Raw genomic sequence first — 17,697 nt, 5'->3', positions numbered from 1 at the left:
TGCTCAGGAGGAACAGCACCTTCCCTGGTATTTTATGAGAGCTTGAGGAGAATAAATAAGAAAAATACATATGGGAAATCATATAGACCTTTATGTTTCACAAATCTGCACTTTATTCCATAAATCCCTGCCTTTCTATTTGTGATTCTACATCCTTTGCAGATCTTCTTCAGTCTCTTTCTAGTGTCTTTGACTTTGCAAACCTTGATGTAAAAGCACTATGGCAGAAGAGCCCATGCCCTTTCCTCCCTCTCCCCCAGGTGCATCCACAACTGACCAGGTAGCACCATGAGGACATCCCAGAGGTAACCTTCCAGCTAAGGGACCGGAGGTGGTTCACCCCATGATTTCAGCAAGCGCATAGAGCCCTTCATGAGCGTGCTGCTCTGTTTCCAGGGCCCAACCTGACACGGTCAGGAGGGGTTTGCCATGCCTGTCAAACACCGGGCTCGCTGCAGGAGGTGGATGCTAGCAGCAGGACAGCCTGCTGAGGAGCATGACCACCTTTTGCTTGAAGGGGCGGCTTCCACTCAGCACGAAGAAGAGCAGGTCCAGGCAGCTGAGGGCAGTCAGGCTCAGAAAAACTTCGTTGTAGCTTTCTAACTGGTCAAAATCACTCATGTGCTCTATGTAGTAGGCCCTGAAGAGGTGATAGGGGAGGAAGCAGATGATGATGACGCAGATGAAAATCAGGTTTTTGACTTGGGCACAGAACTCTTGGTGGCACCAGAGGGAGGTGGAAAGTCTTCTGGACACTTTTACCAGGATGAAAATCTGCAAACCCAAGAGGATGCAGGTGATGCAACCGACGGCTGCAATAATGGCGTAGTTCAGGCCTTTCACGCTCACCTGCTGTAGCTCCCTGTGGAACTTGAAGCATATTGTTTCGTTGTATGAGCCTGAGCGTCCGTACTCCAAGCACAAGACCGGCACCACAAAAACCATGACAAAGACCCACATGGCGGCACTGGCCACAATGGCGTGCAGCTTCCTGTAAAACTCCACCTTGTCCTTCCATTGGAAGAAGACGAGCCACCGGATCACCAGCGTGACCACGTAGAACAGGAAGGTCAGGTACATGTGGATGTGCACCATTGCGCTCACTACTTTGCAAAGCGTCATCTTGAACACCCACTTCTTGTTGACGTAGTAGTGCAGGCGGAAGGGCACCGTGAAGAGGAGGAGGCTGTGCACGATGACCAGGTTAATGATGGCTGTAGTGGTCACAGACAGAGTGTTCATCTTGACCAGCACGAATGACATTGTGATGGACCCAATTCCACCCCCCGCAAAGGCAACTGAGTAGGCAGCAATCAGGATGGCACTCGTGGTGTTGGTGTGAGTGAAGGCAGAGGAGTCACTGCTGTTCCTGTTCTCTTCAATCATGTTCCTGAGATCTTCCTTGTACGTATTCTAGGAATGAAAGAATAAAGGCTGAGATAAGGTGGGATTGAGAGGGCCCATCTGAAAATCCAGCAGAGCTTTCCAACTGGATCTTCCTCAACGGATAATCCTGGAATCTCACAGCTGGTACAAGCTGCAACCGGTAGTTTTATCCAGCCTGGAGCAAAAATGGCTGAGAAGGCTGGGCAGAGAAGCTGCTCTAGTCCTTAAGACATTGCTAGCCGTACCCTTGAAACCAAGCAGGAGTTAGTAATGTGTAGAGAAAACAGATCCTCAGAGAAATGACATGACTGTGGTGGGTTTGATCTCCCTGTGTTGTTAGTTCTCTCTTCTGAGCATCTGCATGTTTTAAATATCTAATCTAAACTAATCTCAGATTTTTCTGCTACTCATTCATCAGTTTGTTTATTTGCAACACAAATCTGCCCTTCCCAGGGCCAGATAATAACCATATGCTGCTCTATCAAAGCTGCAGATTCTGTGGTGCTGAGAGCTGAGTTTTGCACACATTGGCAGTCAGCTCCTTCTCCATGGATAGTTTATCTGAGCAGGGGATTAAACATCGTGGGCACCCCAGGCTCCATGGCCATCCTGCTCAGGTCCTGCCAGACCGAGTAGCATGGGCTGTGCTGTCCTGGTGCTCAGGGACATTTCACATCTCATATGTGGTAATTGGGTGTTACAAAATGAGCTGTTAGAAAACGTTAGGAAAGGACATCCTGGGTTAGTGCAAATAAGCCTGCCTGGCCTGAGCCAGGGTCAGATGAGAGTTAATAGCAACTTCAGTAACTGTGCTATGTGTTTTTCATCTATCACTGCTTCAGAGAGGTATTAGATATGATTCTTATCATTCTAAATGTAACTTCTGGTAGGATTTTTAGGTACTGCAGGATCCTGTAGGAGAGGAAGGTTCAGGAAGGGTGTTATCCTGAAGCATGTTTGCATCTATGAAAGCATCTAGAGAATGTTCCCACTAGAGTCATGGCAAAGAAGCAGGGAAGACTGAACAGTGCTGTGCTCTGTACTGTGCAGTTATACTGCTGCTGCTACCTGAACTGGAACTTCAAACTGACTCCTCATGTCATCCACTTCACTGCTGAATCCCACCGCACAAGAGGGCTTTTCTCCTGAGTGAGGTTCTGCAGTCCTGCTTTTAATACTGCAGTGTTGTTGACTTCACAGAGTGGTTCCTCTCTCTGAGTGTGGTGTTTTGCTTGCTTTGGTTTTTAGGTGGCACATCCTGCCACAAGCTGGGAGGGGAAAGAAGTTCTTTAACAGTTCTCTCTTCTGTGGAAAAGAGGAAATGCCCGGAACAGGTTTATAAACCAGCTTTGATGGCAGCAGAGTGGCTGTGCACAACTTCAGCTTCCAGGCATCGCGCGTCCTGGTTCCGCCTTCAGATTTAAAACCCCTTGTTAAATTTTGCCTCTCCCTATAGATACCCAGAGATAAGTAGCAATAAGAGACCAAAGATACTTGTTTTCTCTCCATCCCTGTGGCTCCTCACTGAGCTGCCTCCATCAGCACTGTGCTCCTATTTGGTTCCTGGATGCATTCGGCAGTGGTAAAATCCATGTTGCTATTTTGCTCCTGACTTATCAACCCAGATCAGCCTGTCAGTGGATTGCTCCCTTCATTGCTTCCTATTTTCATCGGTCACCATTATGTTATATCAGTATTATATCAGCTTATTAAGAAAACCCCTCATTTGTCAAAACCAATGACACTGCTGCAATCCCTGCCAAACAGTGAGCTCTGTAACAAGCATCTGCAAATTGTATCACCAGTATACCTCTGCTGAGGGACTGGCAGTCCTCACACAGCTCTTTGTGTGTTCCAACAGTTGGGTTCTGCAGAAGCAGCGTTTGCAGCCTGCCTGCACCCAACGGAGATGTTTTGTAGGAATTTGGAGGGGAAAAGAAGTTCAATTCAAAGGAAAGATTCCTATTTTTGACAGCTTTAATAAAACAGAAAAATGAGGGTTTGTCAGAACCGACGTTTCTGCGTCCAACTACACTGGGTTGGAGGCAGGACCGAATAACAATGCCTGTTTTAAATGTGCGTTGTTTTCACACACCTCCCCGTTTAGTCTCAGAGATGCTTCCTGTTGAGGGCATTGTAACTGCTTTCGATTTGCTCTAATCCCATGCTGTGTTATGGTAATGGAGGCTGTGTCACTGGGATAACTGCAGAATTCACATTTAAACAACCCAACAACCCACACATCTGATATCTGGAGCGCAAACCTCTGCTCAGAGGAAAACATAAATTACAGATATGAAATACCACCTGTTGACTGGGTTGACAATATTGACGTTTTCAAGCAACTTTTAGTGATACCTCTACTTCATTCACTAGCTCGTTGCCCCACGTCTTGCAGGCTATCTCATCACTATACTGATGCTTTTTAGTTTAAATCTAATCTATTGAAGACAAATGGGGTGGAAAAACATGTGCAGTTGATTCTCTTTGGTTTGAGGTCTTGGCTGTTTTCACACAACGATGGAACCTTCCTAACAATAATTACTGACTGCCCTAGCTGTAAGTTATCAAAGAGAACAAACTTACCCTTCTGGTCTTTGCAGAGATTAGATAACATCAAACACACGCACAAAGATGGATGTAAACAACAGCAGTTGCCTCCCAATTTTAGGAGGCAGTGCAGAACTGCAGGATAGCAATATGAAAAAGGATGAAGCAATGTTTTCCCGTCCCAGGAAGTTACAAATACCAGTGATGAAAACAGAACAGCTTTAAAATGTGTTAGAAATAAAACAGCCGGACAATTGGATGCTTGCTTTTTCTCAAGGTGCAAACATGGTTTTAAAAGCCTTACAAGCCAAGGGGCTTGTTCATTCTATTTGTACTTACAGATTAGGGTTTCTCTTCACTCTTCAGGTGCTGGTGACTTGGCTCTTCATTTTACGGAGGCTCTAAGAACAAAAAGCAAAACACCTGATATTTTAAGGAGTCGTTGCTTTCTTTGAACCTATGGCAAAGCAACAACCATGAGCATCAGCTATGGCAGGGTAGGGCTGCCCATAAGCACACGGAGACTCAGGAGGATTTATGATTGCATCACAGGATCCCCTGATCTGCAGCCATTTCTTAGCCATAGGAGGTCTTCAAAGCCTCCCATTTCCGAACACTTGCATTCTTCTACTGCCTGAAATGATCAAGATACAAAGACACTCATTTGGAAAGGTCATTCCCCAGAATGGAGGGGATCATTTAAAAGTGTTTTGAGAAAACTGGGTAAGACAGGAGCAAAATATGTCTGTTGTAACTGACTGTGGGTTTGGATACGGTTAAAAGCGTAAGGGATGAAACAAAGCTCACCCTAAAGCCCAGCACTGTGTCTCAGCCCTGCTTTCTGCCAGGATTGTAGCTCAGCATCCAGCACCATTGCTACACCATTGCGTGGTGCTGGCAACATGGAACCAGGAGATTTTAGTAGAAAAGCCCCATTAGCCCTGTCAGTAAGCATCAGTGATGGTTGCTGTGCGGTGTGTGTGGTAAATGCTGTCTCACTGCAGGATTGAGTCTGTGTGAGGAGTCTGTGCTAGGTCACTTTTGCCCTCCTGCAGCTTAACTCCTTCCTGTCAGAACAGTATCATAGTTTTGAAGTCAATGGTATTAACATTCACCATTTACATGTAGTCTTATGTAAGGATGTTATAACTGACTACATCCTGTTGCTTCACATTCGGTTGAAGAAACACAAGGGACATACTGTTCTGTGGCTCTTCGCAACACACTCGTATGTGATGGCTTGTCTTTGCATTTTGCAATGTTAACAGTAGCTGACAGCTAAAGCACTGGGCAGATAACACTAAAAAGTGATCACGGTAGAAATACCTAGCTCTTACCTAGTAGCTTTCTGCAGTTGATCTTAAACCTCTGTTACAAGGCAAACATACCACTCTCCCCATGTTACAGCTAAAAAGCTGAAGCTTCTGTGGCAAAGCCAGGTATAAAGCTAATGTATCCTTAAATCAAGTCCTGTACCTTCTCAAGTCAGTCATGTTGTCTTGGCTTCTGTCTTAGCAGACAGGCAGTAAATAGTTTAAGTAACTTTTATCTGCTACCAACAAATCATACTTTTGACTCATATTTCTAACGTGCCTTACTGTTTCATGCACCCGAATAGAAAGATATTCATTATCTACAAGAGGAAAGATGTTCAGCATCAATTAGAGCCACAAACATTGCGTAGATTATAGGGTTCTTAAAATGTTTCTGGGTTCTGAAGCAGTTGTGATTTGGGGCTGTCACCCAGGCGGTGCAAGGCATCCTATGGGTGAGAAATACTGCCTGTGACACAGCTGGAAGGATGTTTTGGAGGAGTATAGGGGAAAAGGTGACCTGCATTTCCTTGTTTCACATGTCTTTGCACAGCAGAGATCCCAACTAAAGCTCCTCTGAAAAGCAGAAATAGATCTGCAGGTACATCCGTTTAACTAATTTAGGGGGAAAAAATCCCCACTTTGCAAGTTACAGTCTCCAGGCACTATTACTCGGAAGTACCTGAGGCAGAGTGCTGTGGAGGAAGCCTGTTTCCTCTTCAGTCTGATCTCACCACCTTTCCCTCCTTCAGAACACCAAAACTGCACCTCATTCCACACTGAAGTAGCGCGCATCAATAAAACCGCCTCAGATTCCCCTTCAGCTCCTGCCGTAATCCAGAGCTTTCAACAGAGAAGTGCTGCAAACAAACCCAAACCTCAACCCACATTAAAACCTGCTGCACTTCTTCCTTATTAGTGTGGGGAGGAGAGAGCATAAATCTAAACCCCAGTTGCTCTAACACGAACAATTCACCCAGCTTTCCCCATACCTACTTCTGTTTTCTACTGACACTCTGCTTTAGCCTCAGTGTTTGTCACTGGGGACGGGAGGGAGGAGCACTTAGAGCCATGTACAAAAGGCATCCATGCAAACTCCCATCTAAATGGACCTTTCTGGGAAGGTGTCTCTTTAACACTGCACACTTCAGCAGTCACCAACTTTACTGTTACCTTGTTCTGAGGGATTTCACCCGTTCGCCTCTGCCGCACGCCGGGAGGCTGTTCAGGATGTGCCTTTCATCAGGAATCCAGCACAGCAATTCACTCTTATTAGAGCTTGTTCTCACTAGGATAAAAAAATGGAGGGGGGGAGCTGACTGACAAGGAGATGCATTACTCCTGCCATAAGGATGACATTAGACTGCAGAGAATGAAATCATAGATGCAGTACCATGCCGATCCCATATGCATGTGTGGCTTTCTGAGAAGAGAAAGCCCTTCCCTTCACCTTGAAAAGTCAGTGATCATCCTAAAATCCATTTGAACTCTGGGCTAGCCTCTCACTAATTGCCTGCTGAGGCAGGTACTGTATTGTAAGGAAGAATATTGTATGTAATATATCAAACCTATTGCTACTCACCCTCAAAATGCTTACTGCAATTACTAATAGTGTTTTATTCCCAGGTTGTTTATTCCATTTGGTTGCTGACTGCAGAGATGATATAAACACTACCATTAGGTGTGTGGGAAAAATCGTTTTACTGATGACCACCTTCATGCTGAATATACACATACAGACACTGATGAAATTTAGTATGCTAAAATGTGCTGCCTCTGTTGGCAAAGGGACAAACCACCCCGCATTAGTGTAACAGTGTCTGCCTAAGAGCAGCAGAGAAAGCAAAGTAAAGTAATACCTGTACTGCTAGACTGATAATGAACATACCTTATATCCTAAGTATCAAAGATATCTATTTGCCATGTCAAATGCCCTGTTGAAATGCAGGTAGATGATATCCACGGTGCTGTCCTCATCCACTGAGCAAATTGTTTCATCATGGAAGGCATCACAGAATGGCTGATAAAGTGGTTGCTGGGTTTGGCTGTGAGAGAGTTAGTTTTCTTCCCAGCAGCTGGTGCAGGGCTGTGGTTTGGCTTTAGTGTGAGAACAACGCTGATAACACACTGATGGTTTAGTTGCTGCCAAGCAGCACTTACTCGAAATCAAGAACATTTTAGTTTCTCATGTTGTGCCAGTGACCAGATGGAAGAGAAGCCAGGAGGGAGCAGAGACAGGACACCTGACCCACACCAGCCAAAGGGGTATTCCAAACCATGGCACGTAATTCCATGGTACAGAAGCTGGAGAGGATTGGTCAGAAGCCACTGACCACTGCTCAGGGACAGGCTGGGCATGGGTCAGCAGGTAGTGAGCAATTGCACTGTGCATCGCTTGCATTTCTATCCATGATACCTGTGTCACACTAAGGCTAAGCAGCATCTCCACTAATTGCTGGGACATGAAACTTAGGGAGGTCCAGCCGCAGTGTGTGTGTGCAGCAGTCTGCTACAGGAGGGTCCTCTGCCTCAACTGGTATCATACACAACATCTGCACCCTGTTTCTTCTCTTCAAGATGCTCTACAGCCCCAGCTTTGTGTTTTAAAGCTACTGCCAGTTTCAGAATGAGAGTTATGAACAGCTTCTGTTCCCAAAGACACCTTAAGGTAAGGATAAAGGATAAGGTCAGGATAAAGGATAAAGTAAGGTTACTTACTGAGGGTCAGCTGGATGTCATAACAATGTTATCCATACATTAATCTATACATAACAGTAACAGGGCTCCAGATTTTTTATCCAGTTATTGGCATTGCTGGCTTTTCCACTTCCAAAATGGTGAGCAGAATCTTCTCAGACTCCAGCTGCTTCTGACAATCTACTTGAAAGGCCTGTTGCTTTACATACCAAAATGTAGTGCAACCCTATGGCATATAATCGTGCAATCAAATCATATAATCAAAGCAAGGCAAAAGAGACCTCACTCTTTCAACTGCTCTGAGCATCACTTTCAAATAATATGTGATCTGTGCAGTAGTTCTCTAAGAAAGATGAGTCTGTGTTTGGCTCATCAGCTGAAGAGCAGTAAATACTAAGTGTACTCAAAGAAGTGATGCCTTTCCATGGGTGCTAAGAACACTGGGGTGGTTTATGCTCTTACGTAGTAAGATGTTCCTGCGCAGCAGCAAGTGTGTGGAGAGTTATTGTGGAGTATCTGGTGCCCTTCAAACCTGCAGCGTGTTTTTTCCCTGCTCTGAGTTGTTTGTGTGCTTCAGCTGATGATGCCGCCTCGAAGACGAGAGCTGCAGTTTGCAGGGGAAGGTGAACAATCAAGTCTGCTACTTTCTGTCCTCCCAGCAGGAGGGACAGGGAGATGTGGGTTCGCAACAGGGGCAGGAAAACGCTGCCACTGCTGCTCCAGAGATAAAGACGACAAACCTGGTGCATGATCTAAATGATTCTATGACTACCCAGCAAAGCTACAGAGTCCGGGCAGAACACCACTGATGAGTTACCCAAACAATGTACACACAGAGCAGCCTGCGTCTGGTGACAGAGGTCACTTCTGTTGATGTACCTTCTGATCACTCGCTTTTTCCTGACCTCCAGCCACTGCTCTATCTTGCCTGACTTATCCGTGCTGCTCAGCTCATATTATTCTTTCCCTTCATCACTGGGAAAGGAACTGAGCTGCTCCTTCTGGCTAATGAAGGAAATCCCAGCAGCACCAATACAGTAACCCTCTCCCCATCACCCAGGGTTCCTTTGTTGCCTTCCCAATGGCCTCCTGTACATGCTGAGCAATAGGAGAACAGGGGTGTGAAACTCATTATCGGATCAGACAACCAGTGGCTAAGCCAAAGCTCCTTAAGAAGGGGACACTAAACCTTGCTGAGCATTGTGAGTGTTTGAGAGCCTCAGAGAGGGTGCCTGAAAGCACAGAAGTGAAGGCAGAGCTGGCAACCCTCTGACTACCATAAGGACTCGTGATCCTCAGCATCTGGGGTGGGTTTGAAAAACTTAGTGATGAGAGAGTGTCAAAGCCTATGAGGAAGTGAGCAGAAGGACCATGGAAATACCCTTTGTTTCAAGACAAAGAACGCTGCTCTTGTCTCTCTGGTTCACATTTTCTTTAATACATTCTTTTTCAGCAAGCGTGGATGCTGCTCTAAAAGGAGCCAGGTGCACTTCCTGCAACACTGACTCCTCAAATACACCTTTAATCACCTTCTCCTTTGCTTCCACAGGTTTCACAAAATCTGACATTCACAACTGCTGCAGCAGACCTCAAACCCAAAGCGCTTTTAACCTCCATCCTGCAGTGTTTCCTCCCGGCTTTGCTTGAAGCTTCCCTCCCACCAGGAACTGCTAAGCTCCATCCAGACCTGCAGCCTTCTCACTGGAGTTTATCTCCCTCCTCACCTCTGAAGTGACAGGTAAAAGGCACCCCTCTGCCTGTCTGCCTGCAGTACATCCGCTGGGTACCACTGCTGGGTACCACTTACCTGTGGGCTCTCCAGCAGCACAGCAGGACACTCGCCTCGCTCTGTGCAGCTCCCCGATGCTGCAGTGAAGAACTGCTGAGGAACTGCAGCACAGCTCCGTGTCCTTCCTGGTTATCACCCACTGCACATAAACCACAAACAGCTGACAAATGTCATGGGACCACGGGGAGGTGTTCGGGGGTTTTATGCGCTCTTGTTCTGCTCAACATGTATGAAATATTCCTGGTTATTGCTAATTGCATCTGCTTGTAAGCAGTTGCAAGAAGAAAGAGGATTAATTGGGCTGACAGTTGAAAAGCACTTGTGACAGCATGTGTTATAGTCACTTACAGAGTCACAGGATGGTTTGGGTTGGAAGGGACCTTGAAGATCATCTAGTTCCAGCCCCCTGCCATGGTGGGTATCTACACCCAAGTATTCCTCTCCCATAGCAAGGTCACTCAGCCTCTCAGTCGCTCAGGTAACACCTGAAAGGTGAATATATTGCCCTAGGAGCCCTTGAGGGAACTTTCCTTATGGTGCAATGGTAAAATACATGTGGCAGTCCTGAAGCAGGGCAGCCCTGAGGGCTGAATGTTTTCTGGTACTGCTGAGATGCTTGTCTCATTAGCAAATGGTAGTCTTCCAAAGAGGTGTAAGGACCTGCTCTGCGGGTGCTTTTTGTACACTGCAGTCTCTTTATAAATTACAAGTATTGACTCGGTGTTTTTATAAATGAAGAGAATAAGGCATGCGAAAAGAAGAAAGTTTTGGCAGGGATTTGCTATGAGATTATCATGATCCTGTTCATTATGCACTATTATTTTTAGTTGTACCCAGTTGATATATCAGCCACCAGAAATCTGGCAGAACAGCACAAGGGTGCTACTATTCCCTCACCCCCTTTAATTTCCAGACGTTGTTCTCTATCAGTGGTGCAGCAGGACAAACTCCTTTCTCTTCAAAAACTCAAAGGTACATTCCCAGGAGTTTCGGTACGAATAATGAAAGTGCTCAGAATAAGGACGTTCTTTCTTCAAAACGAAGGGGATATGTTTGGGGACTTTTAAACCCAAAAGATCATTAAATGTTCTTTTCTATCCCTATGTTAAGATTCTACAAGATTAAAGGCAATAGTGGAGAAAATATAATGCTGTCCCTGGCAATGTCCAACTGCTCTTTTTAGGGTTTAATAAGGAAACTGTTGCTTCCATTACTGGTTGAGCTTGGAAAATACTCTTGTAACTTACCAGCTCAGTGTAAGAAAGACACAGAAATATCTTTTATCAAACAGAAAGGACAGAAGAATTTGCATCTGTACCTAAATGAAAAACTAAGAAACAGCACTGAATTGGTCTCAACTGCATAATAGCCCACTAGTCCTGCATTACATGTGATGAAGGTAAGGCATGAAAGACTTCAGGTGATTTCTTCAAAGCAAGTCTGCTACTGAATCGGAATTAGACTACTTTTCTCCTGTTGTCGTGTCTTCTGCTTTAACCCGTAGGCTGTATTTTGCCTTTCAGCAACAGTCAGAGGGCTTTCAGAACTGAACTTTTCCCATTAACCTGTGAAATCCAGTAACCTCACTGTCGCCTCAAGCTCAAAAGCAGCTATAAGGTTTTATGGAGCTGCTCATCCTCAGCGCTTATATAGAGCATTAAATATCCCTGAGATGTGCTTCTTGGAAGAGTAAAGTTTGCACTTTCCCTGAGAATGTGGCTGTACCATGGCTCTTAAAGACTGATCTGCTTGTACAGCCCTAGCTCTGTGAGCAGTCGATGGTGTTGGTGGCCGCTGCTGACACTAGGCACGGAACATCCCTCCCCGCCATGCCTACTGTTTGCATCACAAGGGCTGGCAGCCGGGTACAGCACCTCTTGAGGCTGGATCCCTGCAGGCACAGACACGTCTATGCTCCTGCCAGTGAAAAGCATCCATCAGGTAGGCAGTAAAAGACACAGCAATAAGCCAACAGCTATTGCTCACCTGCTTGATTTTGGGAGTAATTTGTCCTGATGGCTTGACCATGCCCATCAATAAATCACACCAGCAACTCGAAAGCCTTCAATTGCCTCTGTAAGAGAAAACTGCCTGATTCATGCCATCACTTCCAGAGAAAAGCAACAGAACTTTACAAAGTTTCCCCCAGAACCATGGAAAGAGAGAAAAATGGCATTTAATTGGCATGGCTTTTCTCTTCTATTTGCTGGCCAGTTCTTTCCTCTTGTGTACAAAAAAAACTCTTACAATGTAGCAAGGTGAAGATTAAGGATGAGGGTAGCGATGGAGCAAAATGGGACAGGGAAAGGGTGTGAGGGCAGGTGTGAAGACAAAGTCCCCATCACCAGAAGAGCAGCAGACTCCACCTCCTGACCATGGGTCTTTCATTCCCTTTCCTGCTCCTCCTCAGTCTTTTTCTTACTCTTCCAGATGGGAAATAGTTGACTCTTTTGAATTGCAGTCTCTGAAGGGTCAAAAGCTGTGCAGAGGATGAAATAGCAAACATCCTTTGCTTCTGCTATTGTGATGGCTATTTTTGTGAACAAGTTTGCCTGTGGGCAGACAGAACAGGTTTTGAGGCCACAGTCTATATTCTGCATTCTACACTTGGGTTTTCCAGTGTAGTTTATCAGTCAAATTGGGGTCAAAGTCCTTGATCAAGAGAGGAGAGCAAAGCAGCTCAGACACAGGCAAGGCAGCTCCTTTGCTGCAGAAGTGTGTGAAAGTAAACTGGAAACACAAGGAACTTTAGTGTGAGGTGTCCCTGCCCATGGCAGGGGGGTTGGAACTGGATGATCTTAAGGTCCCTTCCAACCCTGACTATTCTATGATTCTATGAACTCCAAAGCTTTCTTTGTTGGAGTCACTTTTTGTCTGCTCCTCTCCTGGAACAGAGAAGTCCTGGTTTGCTGGGAAGGTTCCCAGCCTTAAGCAACGGGCCATGCCTTTAGGAGCTGTCTGAGGTGAAAAGCTAACCCAAGGCATAAAAACATAGCTATTTTTATCCCAGTTCAGATGCTGAGATGCTGGCATGTTGTTGTCATGGTTGCCAACTCCAGCTTTAAAAAAATGAAAAATAGAGGAAAATCAAGTCTTTCCAAACACACGGAAGAAACCTGAAGTACTTCAAGCACTGTGCTTGCTAAAAACAAGATGCAGAGATCCATTATCTGAGCATTCATCCTTCTTTGAGCAAACAGACTTGGAAAAAACAGGGGATTTAATAAAAATACCATTGAATCAACCATGAAATTGCACTCTGAAAGCTCATGCTGAATGCAGAGCAATGATGAAATCAGAGGTAGGGGTTTTTACCCATTTTATCTTTCACAAGCAAAAAAATCTCTGTATAAAGTAGAAATGGCCATTCAGCTGCCCAAGTAGGACAGGCATCTGTACCACAGAACAGTCTTGTTCAAGTGAGGCTCTCTGCATCTGGAGACCACAAGCCCTCACCTTCTTCTGGAGGACAGGAGAAGCACCTTGTGGGCAGTGTGAGCAGTGCCCCAGTACTTGCACAGGGTGAAGTGCATGGTCTGTGATGAGCCAGTGATGTCTCAGAGAAAGAAAACAGCCATAACACGTGAAGGAGCACAAGCAGAAAATAGAAATTAGAAATAAAGGCCTGAAGTCAGGAATATGACACCAGCAAGACTGCAAAATGAGGGGAATGAGGAAATTTGAGCAGAACAAAGCCAACTCTGTCTAGGTTTTCCTCAAAGCCAGCTTCCTCCATTGAGGAGACAGCGTTTCCAGTTTGTCAAGTCCTGGGAGGATGGAGAGGGGGAGAGGGCTGGAACTACAGCTGCCAGCAAGCTGTTAGGGTTAACCAGACACATCTGGGATGCTCAGCCTGAAGGCTGAGCCTCCCTTATTTGCCTCTGTCACAATGTTTTAGTGATGTTTCTAGGAGATCTGGTGAATGGGAAAACCAAGCTGATACTCTCTGCTGAGTCAGCTGAACATGGAGCCTAAACATCCTTCATTTGAGCTGTAGCTGCTAAAATTGAAATCCTTATGGATGCACCTAGGGGCTGGCATTCAGTGTGAGGCCCAGAGCACTGGCTTCGTCTTGTACATTGCTGGGAGATGATCGCTGCCCAACAAAGCTCAGCCTGAGCTGGAAGGGAAGGTAAAGCTCCTTCAGGGAGATAGCTCTTGCTGTTTGAAACTGAGCCAAGCCAACTTGGCCTTCCTAATCACCTATGCCTCTTGTATCACATCCAGAACCTTTCAGTCAGTGACCTCTATAGACCCTACCTGCAGGATAAGAGTCTTAAGACTTCACTCCCATTCCCTCTATAGTGAAGACATGGCTTCTTCCTGGAACTCTGAATGCCATTCTCATCTCTAAATCTTCTCAGAAGCAGATGCAGAGTCCAAAATACCTAATCGAAGGCTGGTATTGTTTTTGTTCTCCCTGTCCTTTTTCATGTATTCATACACACGTGCATGCACAAACACCACAATGCCTTGGTTTAGACAGACTTATTTCATAGTCCATAGCTGAACATACTTGAATACCAAATAGGTGTATGAACTAAAATTAAACACTCCCTGCTAACACATCACACACCTACGCAACTAAAAGCTAATGGCATAATGCTTGCTAATGCTAATTATCATAACAGCCAGCTTTACAGTTCCTGTTCTGCAGTCACAGTAGTGGTCTTCTGAAGCAGACTTCAGTGTACAGAACCAACCCCTCCCTAGAGGCTGACGTGGAAAGCCACATCTCTAAAACACAAAGATGCACAAAACCAAACCATAACATGAACCCAAAACAGCAGCAACAACCACAAAATCATTCTTCTGTTTATAATCAGAGTGAGAAATCCATCTGGGGACTGCTGGAAATAACACCAGCTCCAGCTGGTCAGGCATGGGCTGCAGCAATTTGGTCCAGGTTGTTGAACCCGTACATTAGCGGGTATCGCATCTAACTTTAGCATCTGTAGCTCCTCAGAGACTGTGTCTGGAAAACGACATCCTAGCTGGGCTGCTCACCGCAGACCTCGGTAACAGCGTGGCAAACAGAGATGTCATAAGGCAGCAGCTTGCTGCATGAGCCACCGCAGCCGCTGCTTTTGTCCATCATGCCTTTTCTGCTGAGTTGGAAGTTTTGACGCTGAACTCTTCTATACAAGTACGTGGTTTAATCAATAAACTCATCAGTGTATTTAGGTTAGGATGCCTCTGTGGTTAGTCTAAGCACAGCTGTATAGCATAAGATACTACTTGCTGGTTAGCAAGAAGTCTGTGGTGGTTTGTTTCATGAGCCTGCTCGTAGCCTATGCCCATGTGAGAATATATCTGGCTTCACAAGTATGCATCACTTCTAATCACCATCTTCAGCTGTGGGTACAAAACCTTGCAGATAGCATCCTGGCTTGCCTGCTGTTCCCTGCCCTGTTAATCCTTCTGCCTCTCAGAGGCACTTTTGGGTAGGCCTATTGTGATGCATACTAAAAACCTCAGAACTCATGTGATTCCACTGAGACTGCCTCAAGCTAGGAGAAGAACTCCCTGTTTGGCTTTTAATACATAGTCCATTTGTTCATTGAAGTATATGACTGTCACTGACAGTCCTACTGGCATTTTTTGGTTGGAAAGGGTTGACAAAGAACAAACCAACACGTTTTTACTCTTTGCTATGTTATTACTGAATGTTGATAGCTTTTTCAAGGCCCTATCTCCATCTGTTTCCCCTTTTGAGGAAAGAAAGTCCAGGGCATGTATTTGTTAGCTGGAGCTTGTAATTGAGTAGACTAATGATTTGATTGGCATGATATAAGGCCCAATTTTAAAAGCACGCAATTAACTTTAGGTCCTAATATTCCCATTCAAGTCAGTGATTATTCCTTTGCTTAAGTGCTTTGTTGAACTGGCTCCTGAATATGAAGCAGCCCTGCGTGACAAAATTAATTGTCTCTGCCCAGGGAGCTGAGCTGCTTTGCTGACAGAACCAACACAGGGAAGTTATATGCACTGCTCTCAATGGGAATTGAGAGAGCCGCTATGGTTTTATGCCACCTCACTATAGCCAAAGGGCCCTGGGGCTTGGATGTGGTAGATACACCTGCAACCACGTTTGGGAAAGCACTTCTTCATCTTCTGCACTCAGCATCTTGGCTTTAGCTTTCCATGGCATGCTTTCCTCCATCTCTTTCTTATTTTACTGTGGTTTGTTTCTGGTTTGGGTGCAGGGTTCACTTGAGGGGGGGGGGATGTAAATAGGCCCAGCTGGCAGGATGGTGTGAAGGTGTGAAAGACGGTAGAGGGACAGTGCAAGCATGTCTCAAGGCCCTCTGCCCCCCTTCTCCTTCTGCTCCACAGTGCAAGTATTTACAGGATACTGCAGAAGACAAAATCCTGTAAGGAGCTAAGGTCATTTCACTGCTGGATGGTCAAACTGAGGGGAATCAAGGCACATAAAGCAGCTTTGAGAGAGAAGAGATGATGAGGGATGTCATCTGCCCTATGAGTAAAGTTTGTCTGGGTTAACTGGGATTATCCTGCAGTTTAGAGATGGTACCTAAGAGTATAGTGTTGTGTGAATCCTCCATTATCTTCGCTCTCATGCGCCTTATTCAGTAAAAACGTGGGTTATGACAGAGTTTTAACGTTGCTGGACTGAGATGCCTGCGTTTCCTCCATCACCCTACCTACACTGCCCAGATACTCTTGTCCTTTGGAGTCAGCTGAGGGATTTTGGTGCTGTGCTTGGCTGTGCAGCCGCCACTCCTGTCCATAGATCCTCATGGGGCTGCAGGCTGCCCAGGAGCTGTAGCACTCAGAAGGGCAGCTCTCCCAAATCTGTCCCTCCCATTTGTCATCCTTCTCATGGATGCCAGAAGAAAAGCCTAATCGTTTCACTGTATAAATAGGGCAGCAAAGATGCTTCCAAAAGGTGAAAATGAATAAATCCATCAGCTACAATACTAAAATTAACATAGGACTTATCATGGCTTTAAAAAAAAAGAGAGAACCAAAGGGGTTTGTGTTTGCCTTTTGCGGTTTCATGGGAGCTGCTGCTATGGAATAAATTGTACTGGTTTTCTTCCAGCCTGTCTCAAAATCTGGAGAACTCTGGTATCACAAACATACGTATAAGAGCCAACCCACCGTGAGGTCTGTCATAGCTGAGGAATTTGGGACAGGACATTATATAGTCCACCTGAGCATCTCATTGCAGCTCTGCAGGAGGCGGGACATGACACAGCGTTTGATGCAAAGCAGCAGATCTTTGTGTGCCATGTTTTCGTAGGAAAGGACCGTTTTCAGATGTGACTTTATCCACAGCGTGTGAAGAAGGATCTCAGCACGATGGTTTCCAATCTTCCTGATGAAAACAAGCTGTCCCTCAGCAAAATCACGTCTTTCAGGGGGTGAGTGCACTCTGAGCAGCTTCCCTCGCTATCGCATCTTGTACAACAAGCAGACAGCCAACAACTTGTAGAGCACTGAGCATAAGAAGGTGATGAGGTGGACACCTTCTGGTGTCACGTAGGCTTGAGCAGAAGCACGGGCACTTCCCATCCCACTCAAAACTGACCAGGAAAACGCAATTTCTTTCCGTGATCTTGTCAACTTCCTGATCCTTGTTAGGCTAAAACAAACAGGAGATCAGGTTGTTCCCTCTGGGTTTTGGTGCACCTACGTCTTGGCCAAGCCAGACAATGAAAAAGCACAGAAAAAGGTGAATGGGATAAAATCTTGTGGGGAGTTCACCAAAAGCTGTCCCTGGTTGCAAACTGGGTTAAGTTGGTGGCACATAGAAAGGCTAGATTTGTTTGGTTTGTAATCATCTCACGTCCCAGTAAAAAACATACACGGGGAGAGGAAAGCGATGCAGAAGTTAAGGTGAAGTTGGAATTCAGGTTTTAGTGCTCTTGCTCCTGCCTTGCTTATTCTCATGTCACCACAAGGGTGGCCCAGGCTGTGATCCTTCACTGACATCCT

General features: G+C 45.6%; 1 protein-coding gene across 1 annotated transcript; it reads right to left on the bottom strand.

Annotated features, from left to right (window-relative positions):
- Positions 1–358: 358 nt before the first annotated feature.
- On the bottom strand, positions 359–3,461 carry LOC133275178 (probable G-protein coupled receptor 141; the record flags this gene model as incomplete). The annotated part of the gene is made up of 2 exons (XM_061465038.1): positions 359–1,413; positions 3,189–3,461. Coding segments are annotated over 2 exons (1,218 nt in total), but the record flags the coding sequence as incomplete, so codon positions are not given.
- Between the last annotated feature and the right edge of the window lie 14,236 nt (positions 3,462–17,697).

Source organism: Pezoporus flaviventris, unplaced genomic scaffold (genome assembly GCF_033815535.1).
Source record: "Pezoporus flaviventris isolate CSIRO_AGI_PZ_B2104156 unplaced genomic scaffold, CSIRO_AGI_Pfla_v1 ptg000037l, whole genome shotgun sequence".
Classification (NCBI taxonomy): Eukaryota; Metazoa; Chordata; class Aves; order Psittaciformes; family Psittacidae; genus Pezoporus; species Pezoporus flaviventris.
The sequence above is the reverse complement of the archived record's forward strand: the minus strand, read 5'-3'. Positions and strand labels throughout refer to the sequence as shown.